Genomic DNA, 24,434 nt, shown 5'->3' on the forward strand with positions numbered 1-24,434 from the left:
TTTTTGATTCACTTGTCATCTGATATACTCTTGTTTATCAGCACTTATATAAAATACTAGCTGCCCGCCCCGGCTTTGCACTTGCATTGTATCAATAATCCTTATATTGATATAAGAAAGAATCATTTTCGTTTCAATTCAACGATCTACTTACTGTCCGACAACCCAAAATACATCCTTTGAAGTGTCAAATTATACTCTATCATTGTTCGCTTGATCCGAGTGAAAAGGAAAGCCATTTTTTTCCTTTTCCGTATAATTTGAAACTTTTCCGTATAATTTGAAACTATTTTGTTGTATAAACTTTCTCATGACAGTAATGAACACAAAAAAAAAGAATTACCCAATTTGATGTAGTCCTTTGAACGTGATGCCCTTACATAATATCCATAGATTCTCTTTTATGTATATGGATTGATTTGATAAGAATCTGAATGTATCATAATTAATCTTCCAGTATACTATGACAAGTTCTGAATAGAATTTCAACATCTGTTTTATAAGTAGTAAAAAAATTGTTTTTACAGTCTGGTAATATTTTTCTTCGATCGCTGACGACATGACATTGCTGAAATAGATGAACTATGAGAAATCGGTTTATTTTCCTACTAATAAGTTATTTTAATGCAGCTAATTTCACTTTGTCTATGACATTTAAAACAGGAGTTGAAAAGAATGGGTCTCAATGAGTTGAATAATGGGTGTTTTTTTGAAAGCTTGAAAACTTTGAATGAAAGTGCAAGACAGAAATATTGTTGGAATGATTTTTTCAATATTATAATTTGGTAGATGATTTCATGGCATTGATTTTTAAATATGAATTCCGGCTCCAAGTTACATAGTCCATTCGATCAGTCCAATTTCTTACTACTTTTTCCAATAACTCTAGCCCTATGGCGTCAATGGTAGCTTGAATATTGGCTTCTAATGCTTCAAGAGTTGTTGGGTTTTCGGCAAAAATCAATGCCTGAACATAGTCCCATAAAAAGTAATCGAGAGGCGTTAAGTCGTACGAACAATAGTGTCAGTTAACAGGACCACTTTTGGAAGTAAAGTTGTCACCAAATTGATTTTGCATTGAATTGATGGTTAAGCGCGCTGTATGGCAAGTTGGAACCAATATCGTCGATGTTAAGCTGGTTAATTTTTGGCCCGATAGCGCTTGCCATTCACCCTAATCTCAACTATTTTAGGAAGAAACATGGAACGATGATGACGCTAGCGTGTAAATTACACCAAGCAGTCAATTTTAATCGATGTAATGGTGATTCCTAGGGTGATTGGCTAAAGGCTTGAGGATTGTCCAGCTCCATATACGGGAATTTTGCTTACTGAACTACCAACTAGAAATGATTTTTACACTAAACACAATTTTTTGTAAAAATTCCTCAACGATGGTATGTATATTGCACGTAGTCGAAAGACAAAGGCCAACAAGTATGGTTGACGTATCGTTATTTCAGTGTCTTCTTCAGGACTTCACGCTACAGTAGCCATATTCTCTAAGGCAAGCACATTTTTTGTATTGTTGGTGGGTTTGAAACGAGAAGAGTAGAATTAGTGCTAAAACGATACATAATTGCACAAATTGCTTGCTCACTAGGCCGATTATGTTGACCGTAAAACGGAAGGAGGGTTCTAGGAACTATGAACTGATTTATTTTTTTTGAAAAGTAATTTCCACAATTTGGAAGCGTTGATTTGGCGTTAAACGATTTATGTTGATTTGCCGAACCTCACTGAACAGAAATGTCAACACAGTTTGACATTCCAACTGTCAAACCATAGACAACAACCATCGAAACTTTACGTATAGCTAAAACAAATACCCGTTATAGGTTATAGGTTAAGCTGTGTGATGAGAGGAAGCGAAGTTGCAATTTTTCGAAACGAGCAGCCTCTCTTATGAGCTCGCTCAAGATGTGGAACACGAAATCGCGCCTTATCACGACGTTCCGTTAACAACAAAGAGAGAATTCATAAAAAAAGCTTAATGAGCCCAATAGCATGGCACTGAGTCACTGGGTACACCGGTTCCGAGCCTGTAGATATCTACTAGTGGGCAATGGGCACTCTAATGTCTTTAATCTCAATCCTCTATAAGCCGTTGATGCCAATCCGACATTTCATTCAATTCAATTAGTCGGGAGTATTTTTATACGGTGAAATTCGAACGCACGGGCTATTACGTAAGTCGGTGAGATTTTTTTCCGTTATTATACCGAACCGTTGTTGTTGGTCCGAATGTTTACGACCGGTTTTGGTCTGTTATTTTTCGATGGGATGAACTTTTGGGTCATTCGGGGAGATATTACTGCTATTTCACAGAATATCTAATTATCCCAATTAATATTAACATAATTGATTATATTCTATGGTTTATTATTTCATTTCATATGTATTGTAGAATACAACTTATAAAAAAATGAGGAAAGTACTGACGGGAAGTCGTGTGCTAGTTCATTCATGCGCCAATTGCGCCCTTGGAGTCCACATAATTGTATAACACTTCTTTCAATAAGTCCCGGGCCTAACCAGTAAAAACCAATTTTTTTCGACAACAGTCACAACAATCACCTTCAAGAGTTATAAATGGTTTTTTTTTTAGAGGTATAGAACTTTAAATTTCAATAAAACAACGATGGATTATTCGATTGACATTAATTTTATTTATCCGCAAAATAATTTTGTGGCATTACATTTTAAATATGATTTCTCGAATATGACCGCCACGGCTGGCTCGGATGTAGTCCAATCTGGACGTCCAATTTTCGATGACTTTTTCCAACATTTGTGGCCGTACATCGGCAATAACACGGCGAATGTTGTCTTCCAAATGGTCAAGGGTTTGTGGCTTATCCGCATAGACCAATGACTTTACATAGCCCCACAGAAAGTAGTCTAGCGGTGTTAAATCACACAATTCACAGGTCCAAAACGTGAAAATAGGCGGTCACCAAACGTGTCTTTCAATAAATCGATTGTGGCACGAGCTGTGTGACGTGAGAATTAATTTCTATGATTTATTAAGAATATCATATAATAAAAATTACCGAAAAAAACGTTTTGAAAATTTTTGAATATCTCAAATTGAAACCAATATATCACGGAAATATTTGAAATATTTTTCGATATTCTTATTTTTTCTATGGTTCTGGTTACGCGATCAGCATGAAATTTCGCACGAAGCTTGAAATTGCATTTTTACATCCTAATAAAAATTTTCATTATGATCGAATCTGCAATTACAGAACTGAAACTATCCTGAAAATTTCAGCTTTCTATTTCTTCTCTTTTTAGAGATATCTTGTTTACGGACGAACATAATTGAATTTGAGCATGGATTCGTCATTATTAGTCGAACCTTATCCATTGAAACCATCCCCGACTCAAAATACTAAAATTACAAACGTTGTAACTAAATTATGGAGCCGAACAAGCGCTCCAAAACACATTTTCAAGATTCGACCTCAGTTATCGCCTTGAATTCTCTTTATGTCTTTTATCGACTGAAAATAGTTGCCTCATAGTGTTCATATCAGGGCAATATGGTGGTCGTTCGATAAGATTTGTTGAATTTCTCACCAGAAATTTGTTGATAGCCTTGTGAGATGGCGCGATATCATAGTGCAAAATCTATCAGTTTTCTCTTCCACACGTTTCTTTTCCTTTGATCGAATTTATTCTGTGAAAGGCTGAATAATGCTGAGATCATTTCGATACGATGTTTTTAATTTTTGAATTTTTAGTTGAGAATGTTTAAACGACCTGGAAACTTGAAATTTTAAGGGTAGCTTAGGATCTCGAATGCCGCAGCTTAGTTTGTTAATGGGTTTAATCCAACTAGTCATGCTATATGCATGAAATGTGTCCTCTAGATTATTTTTTCCTCCCCCTAGTTGGGGAATAAGATATGTACTTGAATTTTAAAAGCTAAGACTCAAGTAGTCAAATAAAAAGATTAATTTCCGAATGAAAAATGATGAAAGTGGAAACATAAGATGGTACAATAAGATTAAATTCAATATTCTTTACCTCCTTCGGTGTCGAAACAATAAATGTCTGAAAAATTTCCAGCGGTTTTATGACGAAATGTATATATAGAATAATAGAACTCTTACTGTATTGTAAATATTATTTGCGGTTCATTTGGATATTAATCTTGCGGTTATTATAATTTGAATGTATTATTAGTTTCAGGTGTTTGTATATTTATATTGGATTTTATAGTTCTATTTCGAGGTCTCTTTTTGCCTCTGAGTCTTCCGAATGTACTTGAAGATTTGTGATCTTTTTTTTGGGATGAAAACAATTTTTGGTCTTCGATTTCGAAAATTCCTTTCGGAAAATACATTTCAGACCATTTTGAGCAACCTCGGTTTTGTTTGTCTACCTTGGTCTAGTGTGTCCGCGAATCCTTGTATGATTTGAAAGTTGGTATATTTTTTTTTTTTTTTATTTATTTTACCAAATTCAGTACAATAATTTTCAAGAAATACTGTCAATTAAACCAATGGTTTGTGCCTGACAGTAACAATCATTACATCTAAACAGTTTCAAAATCAACAAATATACATGAATATACATATATATATTTTCATTTCACTAGCTTATAATTATACACACATATTCTCCTATTTATTATTTCCTTTTTTTATTATTTTCTCCCCATTTTATTGATTCCCCCCTATTTTTGTTCCTCCCCCTATCGACAGAGATGAATGCAGCACAGTACAACTCAAGAATTAAGAATTGTGTTTTTTATTTTTCTGACAAAATGTCTGAGGTCACTTACACGCTTTATCTCCTGAGGTAAGGCGTTGTATAATCGTATACCCACGTGTGAGGCATGTTTTTGAGAAATTGTTTTCTGTATTTTCGGCGTTTTTATTTGATTTTGGGATTGACTTCTTGTGCTATAAGTATGCTCATACCTTACATAATCTACACGGTGTTTATATATCATCAACAGAGCATTTTTGTGGAATAATTGTCCAATTGTGTACACTTTAGCTTCATTGAATAGAGAGTGAGAGGGGTATAAACGATCTTTTTTCATTATTATCCTCAGAATGAATTTCTGAGTGGTTTCCAAACTTTCGAGATGAGTTCTATAAGCTGCCCCCCAACCAACTATACCATATTCCAAAATTGACTGCGCTAACGCAAAATAAATTGTAAATATTGTTCGTTGTGATAATATATTGACTAACAGTTTGAATTTTGGTAATGTACACCTAAGTAATTTTACTATATGTTTAATATGCTCATCCCATCGTAGCAATCGGTCTATGTACACGCCCAAGTATTTTATCTTACTGGCTTCTTCGATAAAATTCCGACAATCGCAATTATGGTCACAGTTCTTTTTCTTATGTATTTTAATGGTTTTTATATTTGGATAAAGATATGAAGGAAAGAATAGTAAATTTCTAATATAAATTTGTCTACAACTTTCGAATTCCACAATTTATGTATGACAAAATTATTTTAAAAAACTTGCCAAAGTTCTTCTTTATTTTCTAAAAAAGTTTTCGTCAGAATGCAGGCACTAGTTTTGTTTCAGCAAGAAAATCTTGATTTGAAAAGGGAAGTAATGAATTAAATATTTTTTATTGCAATTAAACTCAAAATTTCAGTAGGAATTGTATCATAAATTATGACTGAAATGACCTCCACCATTCTTCATACAAGCACGTACCCTTTTTCTTATTTCTTCAGTTGTTACTTTCCGCCTGAAATTTACCCTCAATCTTCTCGCTGCTTCGTCTATTCTAACGGTGTTAGATCCGGACTTCTCGCTGGTCACGAAAATAATCCAAAATTATAATCAAATTTGGTCAACGTATAAGAAATTGACAAAAAGTTAAGTAAGATGAAAAATCTTTTAAAAATCACAAGAACATACTAACACGTCCTTCAAGGTTCACGTCTAATTTGGAAACACCCTGCATAGCTTAATATAATAGCTGAAATTCAATGAGGATTTCTATCTTATGCATACCGAGATAATGGCTGTTTATGTATGCGCCCAGGAGTGTCTCAAAATGAACCTCAAAGGGGCGCATATCTACATCACCACGGACAGCCAAACCACGCTGTGATCCCTGGAATCGTGCTGTCAGGGGTCTCTGCTGACTTGGGAGTGTCGTAACACCATGAAGCAACTGGCCAGAGGAAATAGGGGGACTCTACTATGGGTACCAGGGCACTGTGGGGTTGAAGGAAATGAGAGAGCGGACGAGCTTGCAAAAAGTGCATCAAGGTTAAGACCTGCTGGACCTGAGCCTTTCTGTGGGATAGGAAAAGACCAATATAAAGCTGCGGTCCAGCTATGGGAGTTGAACAGTAGGACAATCCACTGGATTAACACTCCTAGACTTGCTCAGGCAAAGAAATTCGTGAAGATTTCACCTACTTACACCAGAAAACCCCTGAAGCTTTCACGAGCGGAGCTTCGGGTGATGGTGGGACTGCTGACGGGGCACTGTCGGTACAAACATGATATGCAAGTGTCCAGAGCTGGCTGGCCTAAGAACCATTCACATGGGCAAGCCGGTCCTGGATACCAGAGAGGTAATGGCCAAGGCCCCTAGGGAGGTTGTCAATTTTATTAACGTCGTTGACGACCTCCCTGGGTTTCTATGAATGAGTAGGGTAGTGAACAAAAGATCTGCATGGTCGCAGTTCCCGGAAGGCTTACCGAAGCAAAACGACCCCAATTCAAATAATAATAACAATAATAATCTTATGCATATGTAAAAATTTTAATGTATGTTTTACCGAATTGAATATGAGTGAAATATAACATCATTTTATTATCACAAAAACAAAACCGTATTTCATTGAATAGTCGATTCTTACAAAGAGGGTACTTGAAGAACAGCTTAATACCTTGATTCTTATACAACGCAGACTTGAATTACATTTTAAAATCTTCACGTCTTTTGCACATCGCAACTTTGGTATGTCGAACTATAATTTCATGGCTAATTTCCTTCAATTATTCTACTCCTGTTGGTTTACTCCCCTTCACATTGTTTTTCAGGATGTTCGTTGAAATGAACCAAGAAGCAGTTAAAGCATGAAATGCACTGACGCGTATGCAAATTAGGTCTTTGTGTAGATGGAATAAAAAATATCGAGAAAAACGAAGTACCTACTATTTTTGCGAGCAAGGTTCAGCAGAGGATAGTTCGTAATTTTCTCAATAATTGAAAAAATACACATTTCTTTGTGAAGTTTCTATATCTCGGTATCTATCCATCATATTACACTGAAATTTTGTGTGTATTAATAAGTTCATCGATAAAATGGATTAGGCACCAAAACAAATAAAGGGTGTTTTTTTCGAGGTATATAACTTTAAGTTGGCATTACTGTTCGAGATGGCGACCGATTTTAAAGCTGCCAAGTGATTTATTCTCAGTTTGGTTTGGCAATTCATCATGAATAGACTCACGCCTGAACCACGCTGGCAAATCGTGCAATTTTATTTCGAAAATAATGGTTCTGTGCGGAATACGTCCATTTTATTTTGTTGAGCGATGAAGCGCACTTCTGGTTGAATGGCTACGTCAACAAACAAAACTGCCGCATTTGGAGTGAAGCTAATCCTCAAGTGTATGTCGAAACACCGTTACATCCAGAAAAACTGACTGTTTGGTGCGCTTTATGGGCTGGTGAAATCATTGGTCCGTACTTCTTCAAAAACGATGATGGCTAGAACGTTACAGTCAATGGTGATCGGTATAGAGCCATGATTACTAACTTTTTCATTCCTGAATTGAACAACCATGATGTCCAGGAGCTGTGGTTCCAACAAGACGGCGCAACATGTCACACAGCTCGTGCCACAATCGATTTATTGAAAGACACGTTTGTTGACCGCCTAATTTCACGTTTTGGACCTGTGAATTGGCCTCCAAGATCTTGTGATTTTCTATATCTATATCTATATCTATAACACCGCTAGACTACTTTCTGTGGGGCTATGTAAAGTCATTGGTCTATGCCACAAACCCTTGACCATTTGGAAGACAACATTCGCCGTGTTATTGCCGATATACGGCCACAAATGTTGGAAAAAGTAATCGAAAATTGGACGTCCAGATTGGACTACATCCGAGCCAGCCGTGGCGGTCATATGCCAGAAATCATATTTTAAATGTAATGCCACAAGATTATCTTGCGGATAAATAAAATTCATGTCAATCGAATAATCCATCGTTGTTTTATTACAATTTAAAGTTCTATAGCTCTAAAAAAAACAAACACCCTTTACAATCCTTCTCTTCTAAAAATTCATAGTTAATTTTTTGATTATCTTAAATTCACTCGAAAACTATCGCTTCTGGGACAAAAATTAAAGACCGATTAAAAACTTGAATTGGAATGTTCAATGATGCTTATATTGTTCTAATTTGTCTATTCATCGAAAAGTTCTGATTTAAATACTGCAAAAGCTTGAATATGTCAACTCTCATAAATACAGAGTGGGTCGTACAAATTCGGTTACGAGTGTTTCAAAAATCCAACCTTCCAATCATGCACTTATTATTTTTATGTAAGGACATTGTGTTGGAAGTCATTCTGAATTTTTATTCAGAAGACTCAATTAAATATATCTAAGCAAAATCTTCATGAAAAATTACATCAATACGAATTTTAACAAGTATACCTACGCAAAAGCACCAGACTTCACGTCAGTCCTTTTCTTGTTTTTTCAAGGTACAAATTGAAGGTGATAATAATAATAAATTTCAGTGAATCATAATATAACGTGTTTCATTGACCAGTTCCCGGTACTTCTTTGTCACATTAGTACACTAGATTCTTTCATTCAGTAAAAACGACCTACTTGAGAAACAACAGACCAAGTCAAAGTTCCGAAGTTAAATAACACAAAATATCATATATCAATAGAAGTTCTGGCGCCAAAATTTAACCAGCAGGTAGTCCTCACTAAAAGTCACGTAGTAAATGTCTGGTGATAAATCAAGAATCTCAGTAACACTGACAAACGTGAGAACCATAAAGATGAAGATTATGCTCTTCTGATGTGAAATCGATATTTTTGATGAGGTTGTAAGTGACACTTCACGCTACCATCACAGGCGCGGATCCACGGGGGGGGAACTGGGGGAACGTTCCCCCCCCAAATGGCCAGGGCACCTCTTAAATTTTGCCGGCCCTCCTAGTATTTGACATAAGGCTCGAATAATTACAAGATCATCAAGAATTTCACCTTCAATACATTTTTAATACCCATTTTAATGAACGGCAAAAAAAATGACTTCCCAAAATGGCGGAAGTGTCTGGGATTCACATTTTGAGTATCTAAAAGTTCCCCCCCCAAAAGTGGGGCCTGGATCCGCGCCTGTACCATCATATCCCTCACTGAAAATGTTGCATCTTATCTCAATTGGTACTACCATAATGAGATCAATTATGTAGGGTAGAGGATTGAATTTCTTCTCAGACAGTTGAGTTCCATGGAAAAAAAAATCGAAAGCTGAGAAAATGAAGTGCATTTAGTGTTTTCGCTTGAGTATAATCCACATAGTAAATTATGATTTTCCATATTTTCATTATTTTTTTAAATTCAAATTCAGACTATTAGATTTCAATAAATATAATTATAATTGTGGTAATTACCGAGGAGAAATTCAAGGAGACATTAATGTAACCAATTAAAGCCCGCTTATATGCTATTACTATTATTAAAATATTAACCATCAACATTATTGATTAGAGTAATAAGTTCTTGCAGTTTTGAACTTAATCTTCGAACCGTACGGTGTCAATAAATTTTGGCAATAAAATCGTTGTTTCAATTATGATCCAGTACCAATTAGTAATGGCAATAGCGTAAATGTAATTGATACTGGTGTTGAACAATAGCAATAATAAAAAATTCAAGAGCTCGTTCATTATTACACCCATGGACATCACATACTGGATGAGTCTTGAAGTTCCAGATTCGGCCATGGGGAAAGGAAAAATCAAAATACCGCAAGAAATTAGCATAAAAAAGGAATTAGACAATTTCGAAAGCCACTTTTAGAATACTCGATCATTTTAGAAAATCAAATTATTCTTCATTGTTTCTCGCAAAACGTACCTACCATTTCGAAGATATTCAAGATGATAAAAAATCAGTGTCAGTCGTTGCCAGATTGGATTTTTTTCTATTTTAACCATGAAATCCGCAAAATATTCTCACGTTTCGAATTTTCAATTTTTTTCTATTTAAAAAACTATGGAATTTGCGAGGTATTGCATACACTTAGTTAACCATATTACATTTCATAAAAATAAAATCAAAGTGTCAAATTTGAATTACAATCAGAATGACTCATCGGTAACATCTTGAATTGATGTCACAGCAATGGTAACAGTAGGGCGAGCAAATATACCTAGATTTGTGAACGCTTCAAGCAGAAACGAGAAGTTCTTTCATTAGGTGTGAAGTCATTTCGTGAAGTAGATAGTCTATAATAGTAGTGGCAGTAAAATACATTAATATCATTGGTGATGGTGAAGAACACCAATAATAATAAACTGAGAGAATAGTTCTTGAAAAACACTGCAAATCTACTCTGTTCTCAATAACAAGAGCTCAAAATAGCAAAATTACATACATTTGGATGAAATGATGTTGGTCAATACCAATTACAAGCATTATCAAAAATCGACCTTTTTCATGTCTTTTTTTTGACAAAAAATCAGCTTTAAAATGGTTTTTTGTTTCGAAAAGAGAAAAAAGTCAACCAGAGCTAAATCTTGGAAATGCGGTTGTTGTTTGATCAGATTTGTTGAGTTGTTGTTCAAAATTCATTATCAGGGTGAAAAATCATGTGTTTTCTCTGCTTTTCGGCTAATGATGTAATATTTTCAGTGCTTCAGATATACATACGCAATTCCATTTGCAATGCAGATCCTTTGTTCCTCCATACAATCGGAAAAAAATAACTTTCGATTAACAGAGACAATGCATCATCGTGAAAAAATTTGACTCATCTTGTTCAATCTAGTTTTATGAAATACTTCCCTGATTCCCATGGAGCAATCGAAATTCTTTTCTGATCCAATCCTGTATTTTCGGGCATAAGTGATCGTATATGAATGAGCTCTTGGTTGACCTAATGTCATATACCTTCTTGCTCTTGGTGTAATACCTTAAATCTAAGTATCTTACCTTGAACACTGAAAACTATGTAAGTACAAATTCCGTTATGTATACGTATAATTGCATAATGAATCCATTGAAAATTCGTAGGTCATGTTGGTGTACGAGGTGTGCCTTGAATATATTCCTACCGATGAACAAGGTACGGGAGGCAGAGCTACTCGTTTGGGAAGCTAATCAAAAACACAATGTTTTATTATTTCCTTCTGCTCGAAAAATGTTTTAAATACAAAGATAATCTTATAAAAAGCAAATTGTGAGATGAAAAATAAAAGGATTCAAAGTAATAGTTTATTTATATATTGTGACGCAGTTTGTGGTACATTTTTGTACACACTTGAGACACTTGTTAAAATAATAGTTTCTACATCTAAGTAACCACTCTAATTTTATTACATATTGATGAATGTAGTTCAATTGACCAATGGGTTCATGTGTTTCTATAGTATGATACAATTTGGTTATTTGAAGATAAATATGTGCAGGAAAATAAAAACAAAAAACCATCTATAGGCAAATAAAACGTGATGAAAATTTTGGTTGTAATGATGATAATACAGCGTTTTATGCAATGGGGAATATTGAAAATTCTGTTACAACGAAAATAATTTAGCTAGAGCCTTGCGGTAAAGAATATTCTATTCATTACGATAGAATTACAGGTTTAAAATATCATGATTCTTCGTTGTTAATTTCTGTGAATTTCAAATCAAAATTGGTGTTCTTGATTTTTTTGCCTCAACAAATAATTGATTGTAATCACTGAGTTGGATGATGAATTTGGGTGTCAAATAGCATATTCGACTGGCTGCACCAATGCGAATTAATTCGAATTTTTGTAGAGCTAAATGACATAATCAGCTCGAATTAATTCGCATTGGCGCAGCCAGTCGAATACGATAAAAATTGATTTTTGTACCAAATGTCATGCGAATAGCTTTCATAGTTTTCAGAGACGATTAGATCGATGATTTTTTTTATTCGATTTTTGGATTCTATACATTCTAAAACGCATACTCGAAAATCACTGATGTTAAAACAATAGCTCACAAAAAAATTTTTTTAGATTTTATTTCGAACGTTTCACTGTATACTGAAAAGCACGGGCGCGAGACCACTTAAATCTATATAGGTATATAGAGTGCAATTGGCACATGAATGAATGAATGAACGAGCGCATAAAAGCTCTTGACTTCAAGTCGGTGTCTTCTTATTTATTCCACTTTCTTTTAACTCGAAATCACAACTCCAACTAAAGTTTTAATAATTTTTTACAGTCTTCTTTCTTGTGAAGAATGCTCATGGTATTGTGCCTTATTTCGGTCCATCAGATCAGCCTGAGGCCTATTTCAATGGATCATCATATGTAAGACTGCAAACAACAATATCTTTGAAGAAACAAACTGGTATCAGCTTTAGAACCTGCGTTGGTAAGTATTTGCTTAGTAACATTCTGAAAATTCCAATTAAAGGGTATTCCTATTAGAAATTCAAATGGGTATAATGACAGCAATGTTCATTATTTATTGACATTTCTTATGTCATTTGTGCTAAACGTTGTTGATGCGTGTATATTTCCATGATTGAATGGCCTAACCTATTAAACACTAATAACATAAGAAATATCAAAAAGTAATATACCCTCAGAGTTGCCATTGATACTATTTTAAATTGTATAATTCCTATTGGAAAAACCTATATATTATACTCACTTCAAACAATTATGATTTACCGATTTAATTGATTCGTTAAATGATTGGGACATTTTGAATCACAGGTGGTAACCTATTCTCCCAACAGCAGAATGATGAAATATTCGAGTTAGTTGTGAAAAAGGAGGGTATGATATTTTTTGCAAGAACATCTGGAAAGACGTTCGAAGAAAGGATTGCAGGCAACTACACCAATAATAGATGGCACACTGTGTACCTACAATACACATTAGGAAACTTAACCATCACTATAGATGACAAAATTTGGGTATGAAGAATCAATCTTCGATTGAAATAAAAACTCACTCATATTTTCCCTCAGTTGCTTGCTAATAGTTCATATAATCATGAAGTTTTAACAAGCCCAGGACTATACAATGAAGGAGCTGCAGTACTTCTTATCGGTAAACAATTCAATGGATGTATACAGGAGGGACCATCAATAGTTTTTAATAAGGACATTATAAGTTCCAGCCATAATGTTATATTTGAGCCATGTCCCTTGACAGATTTTAGCTGTAAGTATTTTAAATATCCAATCATGTTTTTCTGTAATTGTTTAAGAATGCTTACTTTCTTGGAGCAAATACAGACCACAAAACTTTCCAGGACTGTTTCTGGTTCTTCTACAGCCTAGACCAACAAAATTATTGCAGATGACTGATGGAATCAATTCAATTCAATAAAATTTGTTTTACCAAATTTAGTAAAGTTTTTTCAAGAAATACTGTCAATTAAACCAATGGTTTGTGCCTGACAGTAACAATTTTTATATCTAAACAGCTTACCTTGTGTATTCATGTGTATTAGACAAATTTAAAAAATCCTTGATTTATCTCAGCATTGATTGAGATTCCATAAAAATACTATGTGTACTCTTGGTAAAAGCATATTCTTGAACTCCAAAGTTTTTTGGTATTGGCTTAACCTCTCAACTAACAATTTGCATTGTTCTCCGGAAAAGTATCGCTTTTACTTCTAGACACATTGTATTATACAGGGTGTTTCCTAAACATGCGGCAAAAATTCAGGGGGTTGTTCCTTGGACTATTCTAAGAATATTTTGTCCTTTGATGATTTTTGAAAAACCTATTTGTTTCGAAGATATAGGGGAAACAAAATTTCAGATAATAACATTTTATTATGAAAAATTACATGAAAATTCAACTCAACCTACAAAAACTGTTGAAAATGACCACCTCTAGCCAGCATACAAGCATCCAATCTTCTCCTCATTGACTGCCGAACCCTTTCAAAAACACCAGGATCATTTCTTATTAAGTTACACCCAGCAATGATCCGATTTCGCAAGTCTTCCACATTTTCTACTGGAGTGGTATAAACTAATGATTTTAGATGGCCCCATAGGGTCAAAAAAGTCAAAAAACTTGCCGTTTTTAGTAATTAGAATGTTGTTAAACAAATTTAAAAATAAATTGTACCTACTTAGTAAACACAGTGCGGTACGCATTTTTATTTAAACTATTATTAATTTTAAAAATATGAAAAATGTTGTTCGCCCTGTATCTTCGAAACAAAGAGGTTCTTCAAAAATCATCCAAGGACAAAACATGCTTAAAATAGTCCAAGGAACAACCCCCTGAATTTTTGCCGCATGTTTAGGAAACACCCTGTATATTAATTACATTGAATATTTTTTCAGGTACACCAAGTGACCAACCACAAGGAATAGATATTTGTCTCAACAAACCCTGCTTCAATCAAGGCACTTGCATCAATGATAAAACAGGCTACACTTGCACCTGTCATCCTAGGTACACTGGTAAAAATTGCGAGATAGATATGGGCGATCCATGTGAAAAAATACCACCACTTTGTAAAAATAACGGCAAATGTGAATCATCCACCTATGGGGAGTATATGTGTACCTGCCCACCTAACTATACAGGGGAGCATTGCGAGAATAAGATTGTTATCAACCCCCAGTGTGAACCACCAAATAACCCTTGTTTGAATGGAGGTGTATGTAGTGTGATCGATGGAACAAATCAGGTTATCTGCACTTGTAAGCCGGGTTTCAAAGGAACCTTTTGCGATATCAACTTGGATGAATGCTTTTCCAGCCCTTGCAAAAATGGAGGAATATGCGTTGATGGATTCAACAATTATACCTGCAATTGTGCCCATACAGGTTACACAGGAAGACTGTGCGATAAGGATGTTAATGAGTGTTTAAATAATCCATGTCATAACAACGGACTTTGCTTCAATAATTATGGTAGCTACTTGTGCCAGTGCGTACCTGGTTATGGTGGACAGAACTGTGAATATGTGAGTAGATAATTCTTTTTCAATTTGAATCTGTAGATAAAATTCCTAATTGTAAGAGTAAAAGTAAAATAATTATTTAATATATGCTATTGCTGTTCCTGACAACTAATAATACGATTTATGAAATGAAAAGGCTGAAAATGGAGGTATTAAACATTTGCAAATTATTGAAAATGCATCAAATATATAGGAATATAATGCTAAAACGGTTCTCTATCTTAAATTATAAAACATCAGCTACAAATTTCTGTTACTAATGGATTGTGAGTATAAAATAATGGAAATAAACTATTTGGTTATTTAACTTATTTAGCTTCCTAATATGAGTTTTGATTATTATAATTTTATTAACAAAGCAACAATACATGCATTGCTAAAACTATAGTCCATTCAGTAATTATAGACATTGAAATAGGTCTGGTTACAAAATAATACTGAAAATTGCTGTGTTTCATCGAAGAAATAAAATATATAAATATAACCTAGAAATGTAGCACAACCAAACAGAACTAAATTCAAAATATGCATCTTCTGTCAATGACGTTTATTACAATACCAACCTGAATTATGCAAATTAGAATATTAGTGAATGAACCATTATTAACTCAATTCAAATTTTCCACAGCCATCTGTGTGAATGTTTTGCTTATATGTTAACTTAATTTTTAGAAAACCGTACAACATTAAACAAAATACTTTGACAATGAGTGTGGCACTACTTCCTCATCTTTTACTCCTTAAAATCATCCCCCCACAGTATGATATTTTCGAAATTATTAGAGAAATTCAGTTTAGCTTTTACGTTTAAGTACAAGGCATCACTTCAACTATATTATCACTTGAGAAATTCTAATTTAAGAATGCTGTTTGTGCATGCTCAACGCGCATCCTACTCCTAAAACAGTTCATTATAGAAATAATGTGAGTAATTTATTACGAATTTTACAGAACATCAACGAGTGTCAGTCCCAACCATGCTACAACCGCGGCATATGCGTAGATAAGCCAGGTGGCTATGAATGCAGGTGTCCAATGGGTTTCCAAGGAAACAACTGCGAATTGGACATGCGCAGTGAATACTGCACCCCTCAGAGTTGTTTGCCTTACGGAGAATGTCGTAGCAACAGCAATCTAGGATCGAGCTGCTACTGTAAACATGACCATCCTGGGATTTATCCGAATTGTACGGTAGATCCTGTTTGTGTCCCGAATCCTTGTAGAAACGGGGGAATATGCACAGGCAACCGTTTAGGAGATCGCAGCAGTTTCAATTGTTCCTGTTTGCCAGGATTCATTGGTGAGTAGGAGGAGCATAGCTCCCTGGTGTTCGTTTCACTGCATTTTTGATGTTTTGGGGACGAGAGGAATATCTTTCTGGATTTGGTACTTTAACGATATTGAAATACTACATGTAATGAGTACACGATTCAAAAACTTATAATGAGATGCTTTCTAGGTTAAAACTTCCATTTGTGTCAATTAGGTTTTTTGTTCTCATCTGACAAATCCGTACTTCATCCAAATCAGTTAAATATACAAAGAAATCACAGTATTGACTATGAATACTTCAGTAGGCTTTTACAGTAAATTTACATGTTAAATGCAGAAAGATGTTCATCTCACGATTGCTTTATATGTGTGTTTTTCCCCACTGATTGTTGTGCTGTGTAAGCTTCATGCGCTTGATTTGTGTTTGCACGCTTTCTTCTCAAAGGCCCAGCATGCGACCGCGTAGACCTGTGTGAACCCGGCTTGTGCCGTAACGGCGGTACCTGTATTAAAGACCTATACGGGTACCGCTGCGCCTGCACCGATGGTTGGACTGGTTCCGGTTGTGAATCGCGCCTTAGGTGCGAGAACGAGCCATGCGCTCACTCTGTCAGCTGTCAGAATTATGTAAGTTGCAATGGAATTGTCTTTATATTCGAAGTTCCATCAGATCTAGGCATGCGGCGATGATCGAAAGAGAAATCGATGAAAGGAGATATTTTTTAAACGGATGTTGATATTTTTATGAGAATATGTATATACAGGTGTCCCGTAATAATTGTTATATACTTATGGGGGTGATATGCTGTTAGATGACTTCAGAGATTGATTTGACTGAATTTTGTCAGGTGACGGAGCTTAAATGAATTCTGGATTTTGGGAAAGAAGAATTTTGAAAACGTTTTGTTCCTAATACATCTTTTGAATCCATATGGAGCTGTACGCTGTTCTTACTGCAAAATACGAATAATTTTTATGATTGATCACTTTCAATATTAGCTGCAAAATTGATTACAGGTTTATTTCTCTATAATTTGGACCTACTCATTTAATCAGTAGGTACTTCTGATTTATTCTACCTTGAGTCTATGCCAGTGACGATCATTGATCCGTTCCCCTAAGCTTTTGTTCAATTCGACCTTGAGTGAAATGTTGCTTATCAACATGGAACCTACCTACTATTCAGTTTTTCTATTTTTTTATGTTTCCACCAAATTATACTTACAGTTGAAAGAGCCCAATGGCCGCTTTCAGAAGATCGGTAACACAAGTAGCTCCGCTACTGATGGGCATCAGTTTGGTAACGTTATTATTCTTTACTGAAGTGGTTGATCCTTTTCTTGGCAGTGCCCTGATTTTTTAATGAGAATATGATGTACTGTGAATCTTTTTTGAAGGTTATATTATGATGAGAGACAATTTTTTGTTATAATATCGTAATAATAAATAAATATGTTTGCTCTCGGTATTATTTCTGTTTTATTTCAGCTGAACTCTTGCCTAATTTGGTAAGTGAAAATAGGGCAGTTATTTCAAGAAATGAAAATTTTTTATGAAAATAAAATTCCTGAGTATATGGGAGATTTATTCAGAGTAACATTTTGTTATTGAACGTATATATTTCAGTTTACGTAGCTTGGAGGCGACCAATGATAATGAAATTCTTCAACATATTGTGACGATAATGTGTTGAAAAATTTCACCATCCCAACTGCACTGCTCTAGAGAAAAATAAACTTATACTAGCTTTGTTTCGATTTTGTTTGGACGTCCATAAAACGCACCTGGGACACCTGAACACAACAGCTATATTCAGCGCATATCATAATTTTAGAGTCAACACTCATAGAAGGAAACATTGGAAATATCATAGCACCAATCATTTTCCCATTTCACAACCATCGAAAATATCTTTTCATCTCGTCTCATGCTCAGATCTAAAGGAATCAGCATGCTTCATTTGTCATTGGGGCTTTTTCACCCCCACAATCCGTTTGGGAATCACCTTAGTTAATAGTTTTCGCTTCATTCACAGCTGGGTGGTTACTACTGCACTTGTGAGGCCGGTTGGACAGGTCTGAATTGCAACATCGAACTGGATCTATGCTCTAGTAATCCCTGTCTAAACGGGGGAACTTGCACTGATCGGTTCGAATACTTCACGTGTCAGTGTGCACAAGGCTATACAGGTACTGGAGCAGTTCTCGTGCTTTGAAGTTTTGATCACTGAACGTTATACACTATTTGGAATGCTCAAAATAGTCAATAAATAAAGCCAATGGGTTGAAATTGAAGGGAAAATGCTGGATGTAGTTCTATGTCGCACTACCTTACACTTAAGTTAACTTTTACTTATTTCCTTTTGTATTTCTCAAACCATTTGTTGAAATTTTTATCGTACTAGTTTAAAATAATTTCACGCTTTGAATTTTATTTCTCATTCTTCAACCACGACTAATTTTGAAAGACAGAAATGAAAATATCAATCGTGAATACACAAATGGGAATGGCATAAAGCCATTTTTGCAAAATTTCAGAGGAAATGAGAAGAAAAGTAGATCAAATCAATGAGTACCAAGTACCTATTCCTTGAATTCAACCTGAAAGACAACCAATGAAATTATATTGAATGTTTTCTGGTAATAAAACAAGAATTGAGATAATTATGGAGAACATAAATCCCAGTTTCCACAGTAAAATTACTAAATAAAACGTACAAAAAACATTAAAAAGGCGAGTGCGACAAAGAGATGAATATATCCAGCACTCTCTCTCTCTCTCTCTCTCTCTCTCTAACCCAGAGGCTTCAAAACAATGATCTAATAATACATAGATGCGCCCTTGGACCAACGTGCAATGCAGAGCATTGACTCTGACATTGAAGAGAGAATGGTTGAGTCTCTCTCTCTCTCTCTCTCTCTCTCTCTCTCTCTCTCTCTCTCTCTCTCTCTCTCTCTCTCTCATTCACTTTCTTTCTCTCTTTCTACGCGCTATCTACTAATTATTATTAGATCAACCCTTCAAAAAAATACCATGTAAACAAAGCATTTCAATTGGTGTATAGAGTTCAATGGTTTCGATCTTTGCCTAGAGAGGTTATTTGAAATTTATTCATTAGTAGAGTTTTGAATTTTTGGTTTTTATAATCGATAATACAAATAAAAAACCTAACGTTTTGCAATTTTATACGGTGTTTTATAGGATTAAACAATTGGGATACTGAAACTGAAGTAAAAAAACATTCATTGCCGATTCCATTACTAGCATATACTAATGTTTCCATTACGGTCATTTACTAAATATGATATTATATAATGAATAAATATAGAAACATTAAATTTCAGTAATTGGGTGGAAAAATTTCATTACTTCAAATTCAAATATTGCATATTTTTCATTATCATTATCTCAGACTTTAACATAATTGATTATTGGTGAATAAATCACAATTGTGAATTTATTTCAATAACCTCTCTTTTTTTGTACGATGAATTATGTTTTTCTCATTAACAACACTTGTGATACATCGTTACATTTTGACTAACCAATTATATCAATGTTTTTGTTTCTTTCAAAAGTGTATATGCCTTCCAAACTTTGTTGCTTATGTTTTCTCGAAATGCTTGAATGACTCACATTTGATTCAATTTTTTAATCAAAATGAATTCCTTATTTTATCAGAAATTAGTATTTACTGGAGTTATAAGACAGATTGATAAACTGAGTAGAGATTGCTCGGTTGTTCTATTATTATTTCCAATTTTGATTTATCATTACCAAGAAAAATCTTTAAAAAAAACACCCCCATTCAGAGTTTTTCTCGGTATCTGTAAGAGCTGTTTTATTAAAATTTGGCACTAAAATCGATTACTCTGTCGCATTGATCCTCTTTTTTTAGGAGATAATAAATCATGCTGTAAAATTTGCGGTTTATTTAGTTTTCCAGTGAACTTTAATAGATTGAGTAGATTATTGTATAAGAGAGAGCTAGTACATAAAAGCTCAATATGTAAGTGTTCGATAGAGCTATATTCAAGTACCAGAAATACGCCTTGGGAAAATGAATCCCTAAAATAGTAGTTTAGGTATCTTCTACTCATCGAAATATTCCAAGAATAGATTGAGTAAACTTTCCAGCTGTATTTTCGGCTATCAGTTAACTTATTTTTTCACGTGGATGGAACTGACTCTTCTTATCGAAAATTTCAGGGCGCTTATGTCAAGTCAACGTAGACGAATGCTCTTCATCACCATGTTTGAACGGTGGACAGTGCATAGACAAGATCAATTCCTACGCTTGTAACTGCACTCCTGACTGGATGGGATCTAGGTGCGAGAAACCTTACGACGCATGCGAGCTGAAACCCTGTCAGAATAATGGAACATGCGTGTTGGGCGCCAGCAAGCACAATTTCGCCTGCAACTGTTCCTTCGGCTTCGAAGGCGAAAGATGCGAAGTCAACATAGACGATTGCAAGGAAGTGCAATGCGCTCCTGGTAAAGTATGCGTTGATTTGGTGAACGCGTTCGAATGCAGGTGTCCACCTGGTTATGGCGGTGACAATTGCACCATTGATTTAGACCCCTGCGCAAGAGAACCTTGCTCTAATAATGGCATTTGTACAGTTGATCCGATAACTCCCCACCATTTCAAATGTTCCTGCCCACCAGGATATATGGGTGAGTAATAGGCGACAAAGGTTTTTCTTTATTGCATATTACCATTGTTCTTTTTGTAGGTGAATATTGTGACCAGGACATTGATGAATGTACTCAAGGGAAATACTTATGTAATAATGGTATTTGTGTGAATACCGAAGGAGGATTCCAATGTTATTGCAAACCTGGTTTTACTGGTGAACGTTGCAACTTGGACTTCGACGAATGTCTTTCCATGCCATGTCAGAACAACGCCACATGCTTGAATAAGATCAATAAATACGAATGTGTTTGTCCACCTGGATATACAGGCAAAGACTGTTCAGTTAATATAAACGAATGTGATTCTAATCCTTGTACGATGGGTTCTACATGTGTCGATCTTATTAATGCGTACCGTTGTGACTGCCAACCTGGATTGACTGGAATAAATTGTGAGATTAATACGGATGATTGTGAGGTATGCTGATTGAATTTAACATTTTGGAATGTTTAGAATCCAAAAATCGAATTAAAAGAATCCGGAATTTCTTTCGGGAACTGTAACAGATTTGATTTAAAATTTACTTGCTATACCGCATTGATCCTTGAGTTGTTTTATTTTATTTACAGTCCTCACCTTGTCTACACAATTCGATATGTATCGATAAATTGAACAACTATACTTGTGATTGTACAGATACAGGTTATGAAGGTAGACATTGTGAAACTAACATTGATGATTGCCTGAGCAACCCATGTGTTAACGATGCGAAATGTGTTGATTTAGTCAAGGGATATAGGTGCATGTGTCATAGTGGATATACTGGTAAAATATTAACCCTCACTCTTGTAATCCATTGAACTAAGCCGTATCCTTTATTCAGGAACGAACTGTGAAGAGGATATCAACGAATGTGAGAGTAATCCTTGTCAATTTGATGGAACCTGTTTAGAAAGGAGTAACATATCTTTGTATCATTCACTCACTGGTACCAATTTTGATGGAATGGTACCAGAAATTTTCAGGGGAGAGTTTAATTACAACAGTGCAGCAGGGTAAATACATCTAAATACTGTATAATTAAACCACTATTTTTAGAGTATCAGAAATCTACCAGAATTGGTTTTATAGATCTACTGGTACTGCTCACAAACTTACGCGTTTCCTACATATTTTACACACTTCCCGTTATGTATATAATCCTTTTATTCATTTCAGGTACGAGTGTGTTTGCATTGCTGGCATAACAGGAAAAAATTGTGAGATTGACATTGACGAATGTCAAAGCTCGCCTTGTGTTCATGGGAAGTGCGAAAATCTAATAAACAGCTACTCCTGCACTTGCAATGATGGATTTGAAGGAGAGAGATGTGATATTGATATAAACGAATGTGAAAAATTCCATCCTTGTGTTAATGGGGTTTGTATTGACAAGAGGGCCGACTATTATTGTAGCTGTGAGCAAAATTACGGTGGCAAAAACTGCTCAGTTGAACTTGTAGGCTGCACGAACAATCCATGCATGAACAACGGTACTTGCAAACCTTTCTTATATAACGAAACGGAACATAAATTCAACTGTTCTTGTGACAACGGTTTCTACGGACCTACCTGTGAGAAAGTAACAACCATGTCTTTGTCGAAGAATTCGCAGATAATGGTGAATACCTCCAGAGAGGAAGGTTATGATATTCAGTTCAGGTTTAAGACCACTCTAGGAGATGGTTTGCTAGCAATCGGTAAAGGATTCACCTACTATATTCTAGAATTATCGAAAGGACGTCTTAACCTACACTCCAGTCTGCTCAACAAATGGGAAGGTGCTTTTGTTGGTTCCAATCTGAACAATAGTGAATGGCAAAGAGTCTTTGTTGCTATAAATTCGACTCATCTGGTACTTTCGGCCAATGATGAACAAACCATCAATGTGATTAATTTCAACGAAAATCTCAACAGTTCTTCCACAACTTTCCCGATAACTTATATCGGAGGTATTCCTAATAATTTGAGGAAGCTAACTCACAGTCAGCCATTTTTGGTTGGCTGCATTGAAGATGTTTTAATAAATGGCGAATGGATACTTCCTGAAGAGGATAATGTTAACATTTCATTTATGGAGGTGGACAAAGGTTGCCAGAGAACTCCGCAGTGTAACCCGAATCCTTGTAAATCAGGTGGACATTGTACAGACAAATGGAGGGAGTTTAGTTGTACATGTGAGAGACCATATCTAGGAAACACCTGTCAGTACAGTAAGTATTTGTTTTATGTTGTGAAGTTTCATTCTTTAAATGGTTAGTTTATTTCTCTTTATCAAGAATTGTGATTCAAAAGTCAGGTTAGTTACACTATTTACAATTGGCAACACTTCTGCTGGGTGCGTTTGTAAAGAATACATTTTAATGCGCCCTACGAATTTTCAATTTGATTCTATTGTGTTGTTTTTAGATTTCACTGCTGCCACCTTTGGATATGAAAACATTACTGATTCTCTGGTAACTGTAGCAGTATCAGATTATGCAAGAAGGGCTGTAAGATCAGTAGTGGACATAAGCATGTTTATAAAGACAAGACAACCCAAGGGACAGATATTCTATTTGGGTTCTGGAATGGGTTCATCTAACTCAATTGATGACACTTACATTGCTGCCCAACTTGAAGGTGGGGAACTAATGGTCAGCATTCAGTTCAATGGTACTTCCGAATCGTATACTGTTGGTGGAGTACACTTAGATAATGGTTACAATCATTTGATTGAGGTTAGTTGGGTAGTTGAAAATATGTTTTGAGTTATAACTGTATATTTATGTTTTAGGTTGTTAGGAATATTACATTAGTACAAGTTAAGTTGAACGGTACTGAGTATTTCAGAAAAACCCTTCCAGCTACTGCCACCTTAGACGCGCAAGTTTTGTTCTTAGGTGGTCAGCCTCAAGTGAGATCCATAAGACAGGCAGAGAGTCTCGCCACTTTACAAAAACCAGATATAATAACTTCACCGTCGGCTGCTACAATAGCAGCTTTGAGCAGTGTGCATTTCAAAGGAATCATACAGGATGTGCAAGTAAGCAAATTGGTCACTATTTGTACCTCTAGTTATAATTTTTCTGACTTGTTTTCGTTTTAGATTAGCAATGGGTCTTCTATTATGGTGGTTGAATTCTTTCCACTGAAAGTGGAGGATCTTAACATACCTCAATCTTTTGGTATGGTAAATTTCAGTAAAGAATTAGTGAAGGAAGGCATTTTAACTGATGATATGTGTAGGAGTAAGCCTTGTTTGCATGATGGTAGATGTGAAGTTACTTGGAATGACTATCAGTAAGTG

At 35.2% G+C, this 24,434-nt stretch overlaps 1 protein-coding gene and 1 long non-coding RNA gene across 4 annotated transcripts in view; both read left to right on the forward strand.

Annotated features, from left to right (window-relative positions):
- Positions 1-24,434, forward strand: part of LOC123689002 (protein crumbs) — a 33,751-nt gene that overhangs the window by 3,271 nt on the left and 6,046 nt on the right. For 2 of the 3 annotated variants that reach the window (XM_045627783.1, XM_045627782.1), the window contains exons 2-16: positions 12,469-12,621; positions 12,969-13,171; positions 13,226-13,421; positions 14,567-15,195; positions 16,144-16,492; positions 16,910-17,091; positions 18,500-18,653; positions 20,674-21,144; positions 21,204-21,583; positions 21,736-21,931; positions 21,990-22,161; positions 22,325-23,358; positions 23,555-23,865; positions 23,922-24,170; positions 24,234-24,427. In XM_045627783.1, the coding sequence (XP_045483739.1) occupies positions 12,469-12,621; positions 12,969-13,171; positions 13,226-13,421; positions 14,567-15,195; positions 16,144-16,492; positions 16,910-17,091; positions 18,500-18,653; positions 20,674-21,144; positions 21,204-21,583; positions 21,736-21,931; positions 21,990-22,161; positions 22,325-23,358; positions 23,555-23,865; positions 23,922-24,170; positions 24,234-24,427 (4,873 nt within the window). The remainder of the gene's footprint in view (positions 1-12,468; positions 12,622-12,968; positions 13,172-13,225; positions 13,422-14,566; positions 15,196-16,143; positions 16,493-16,909; positions 17,092-18,499; positions 18,654-20,673; positions 21,145-21,203; positions 21,584-21,735; positions 21,932-21,989; positions 22,162-22,324; positions 23,359-23,554; positions 23,866-23,921; positions 24,171-24,233; positions 24,428-24,434) is intronic. The other variant, XM_045627785.1, reaches the window with a different exon arrangement.
- Positions 11,102-11,476, forward strand: LOC123689005. Its single transcript, XR_006750144.1, has 2 exons — positions 11,102-11,219; positions 11,282-11,476. It is a non-coding gene; the product is annotated as an uncharacterized LOC123689005 (long non-coding RNA).

This window comes from Harmonia axyridis, chromosome 1 (genome assembly GCF_914767665.1).
Source record: "Harmonia axyridis chromosome 1, icHarAxyr1.1, whole genome shotgun sequence".
In the NCBI taxonomy this organism is placed as follows: domain Eukaryota; kingdom Metazoa; phylum Arthropoda; class Insecta; order Coleoptera; family Coccinellidae; genus Harmonia; species Harmonia axyridis.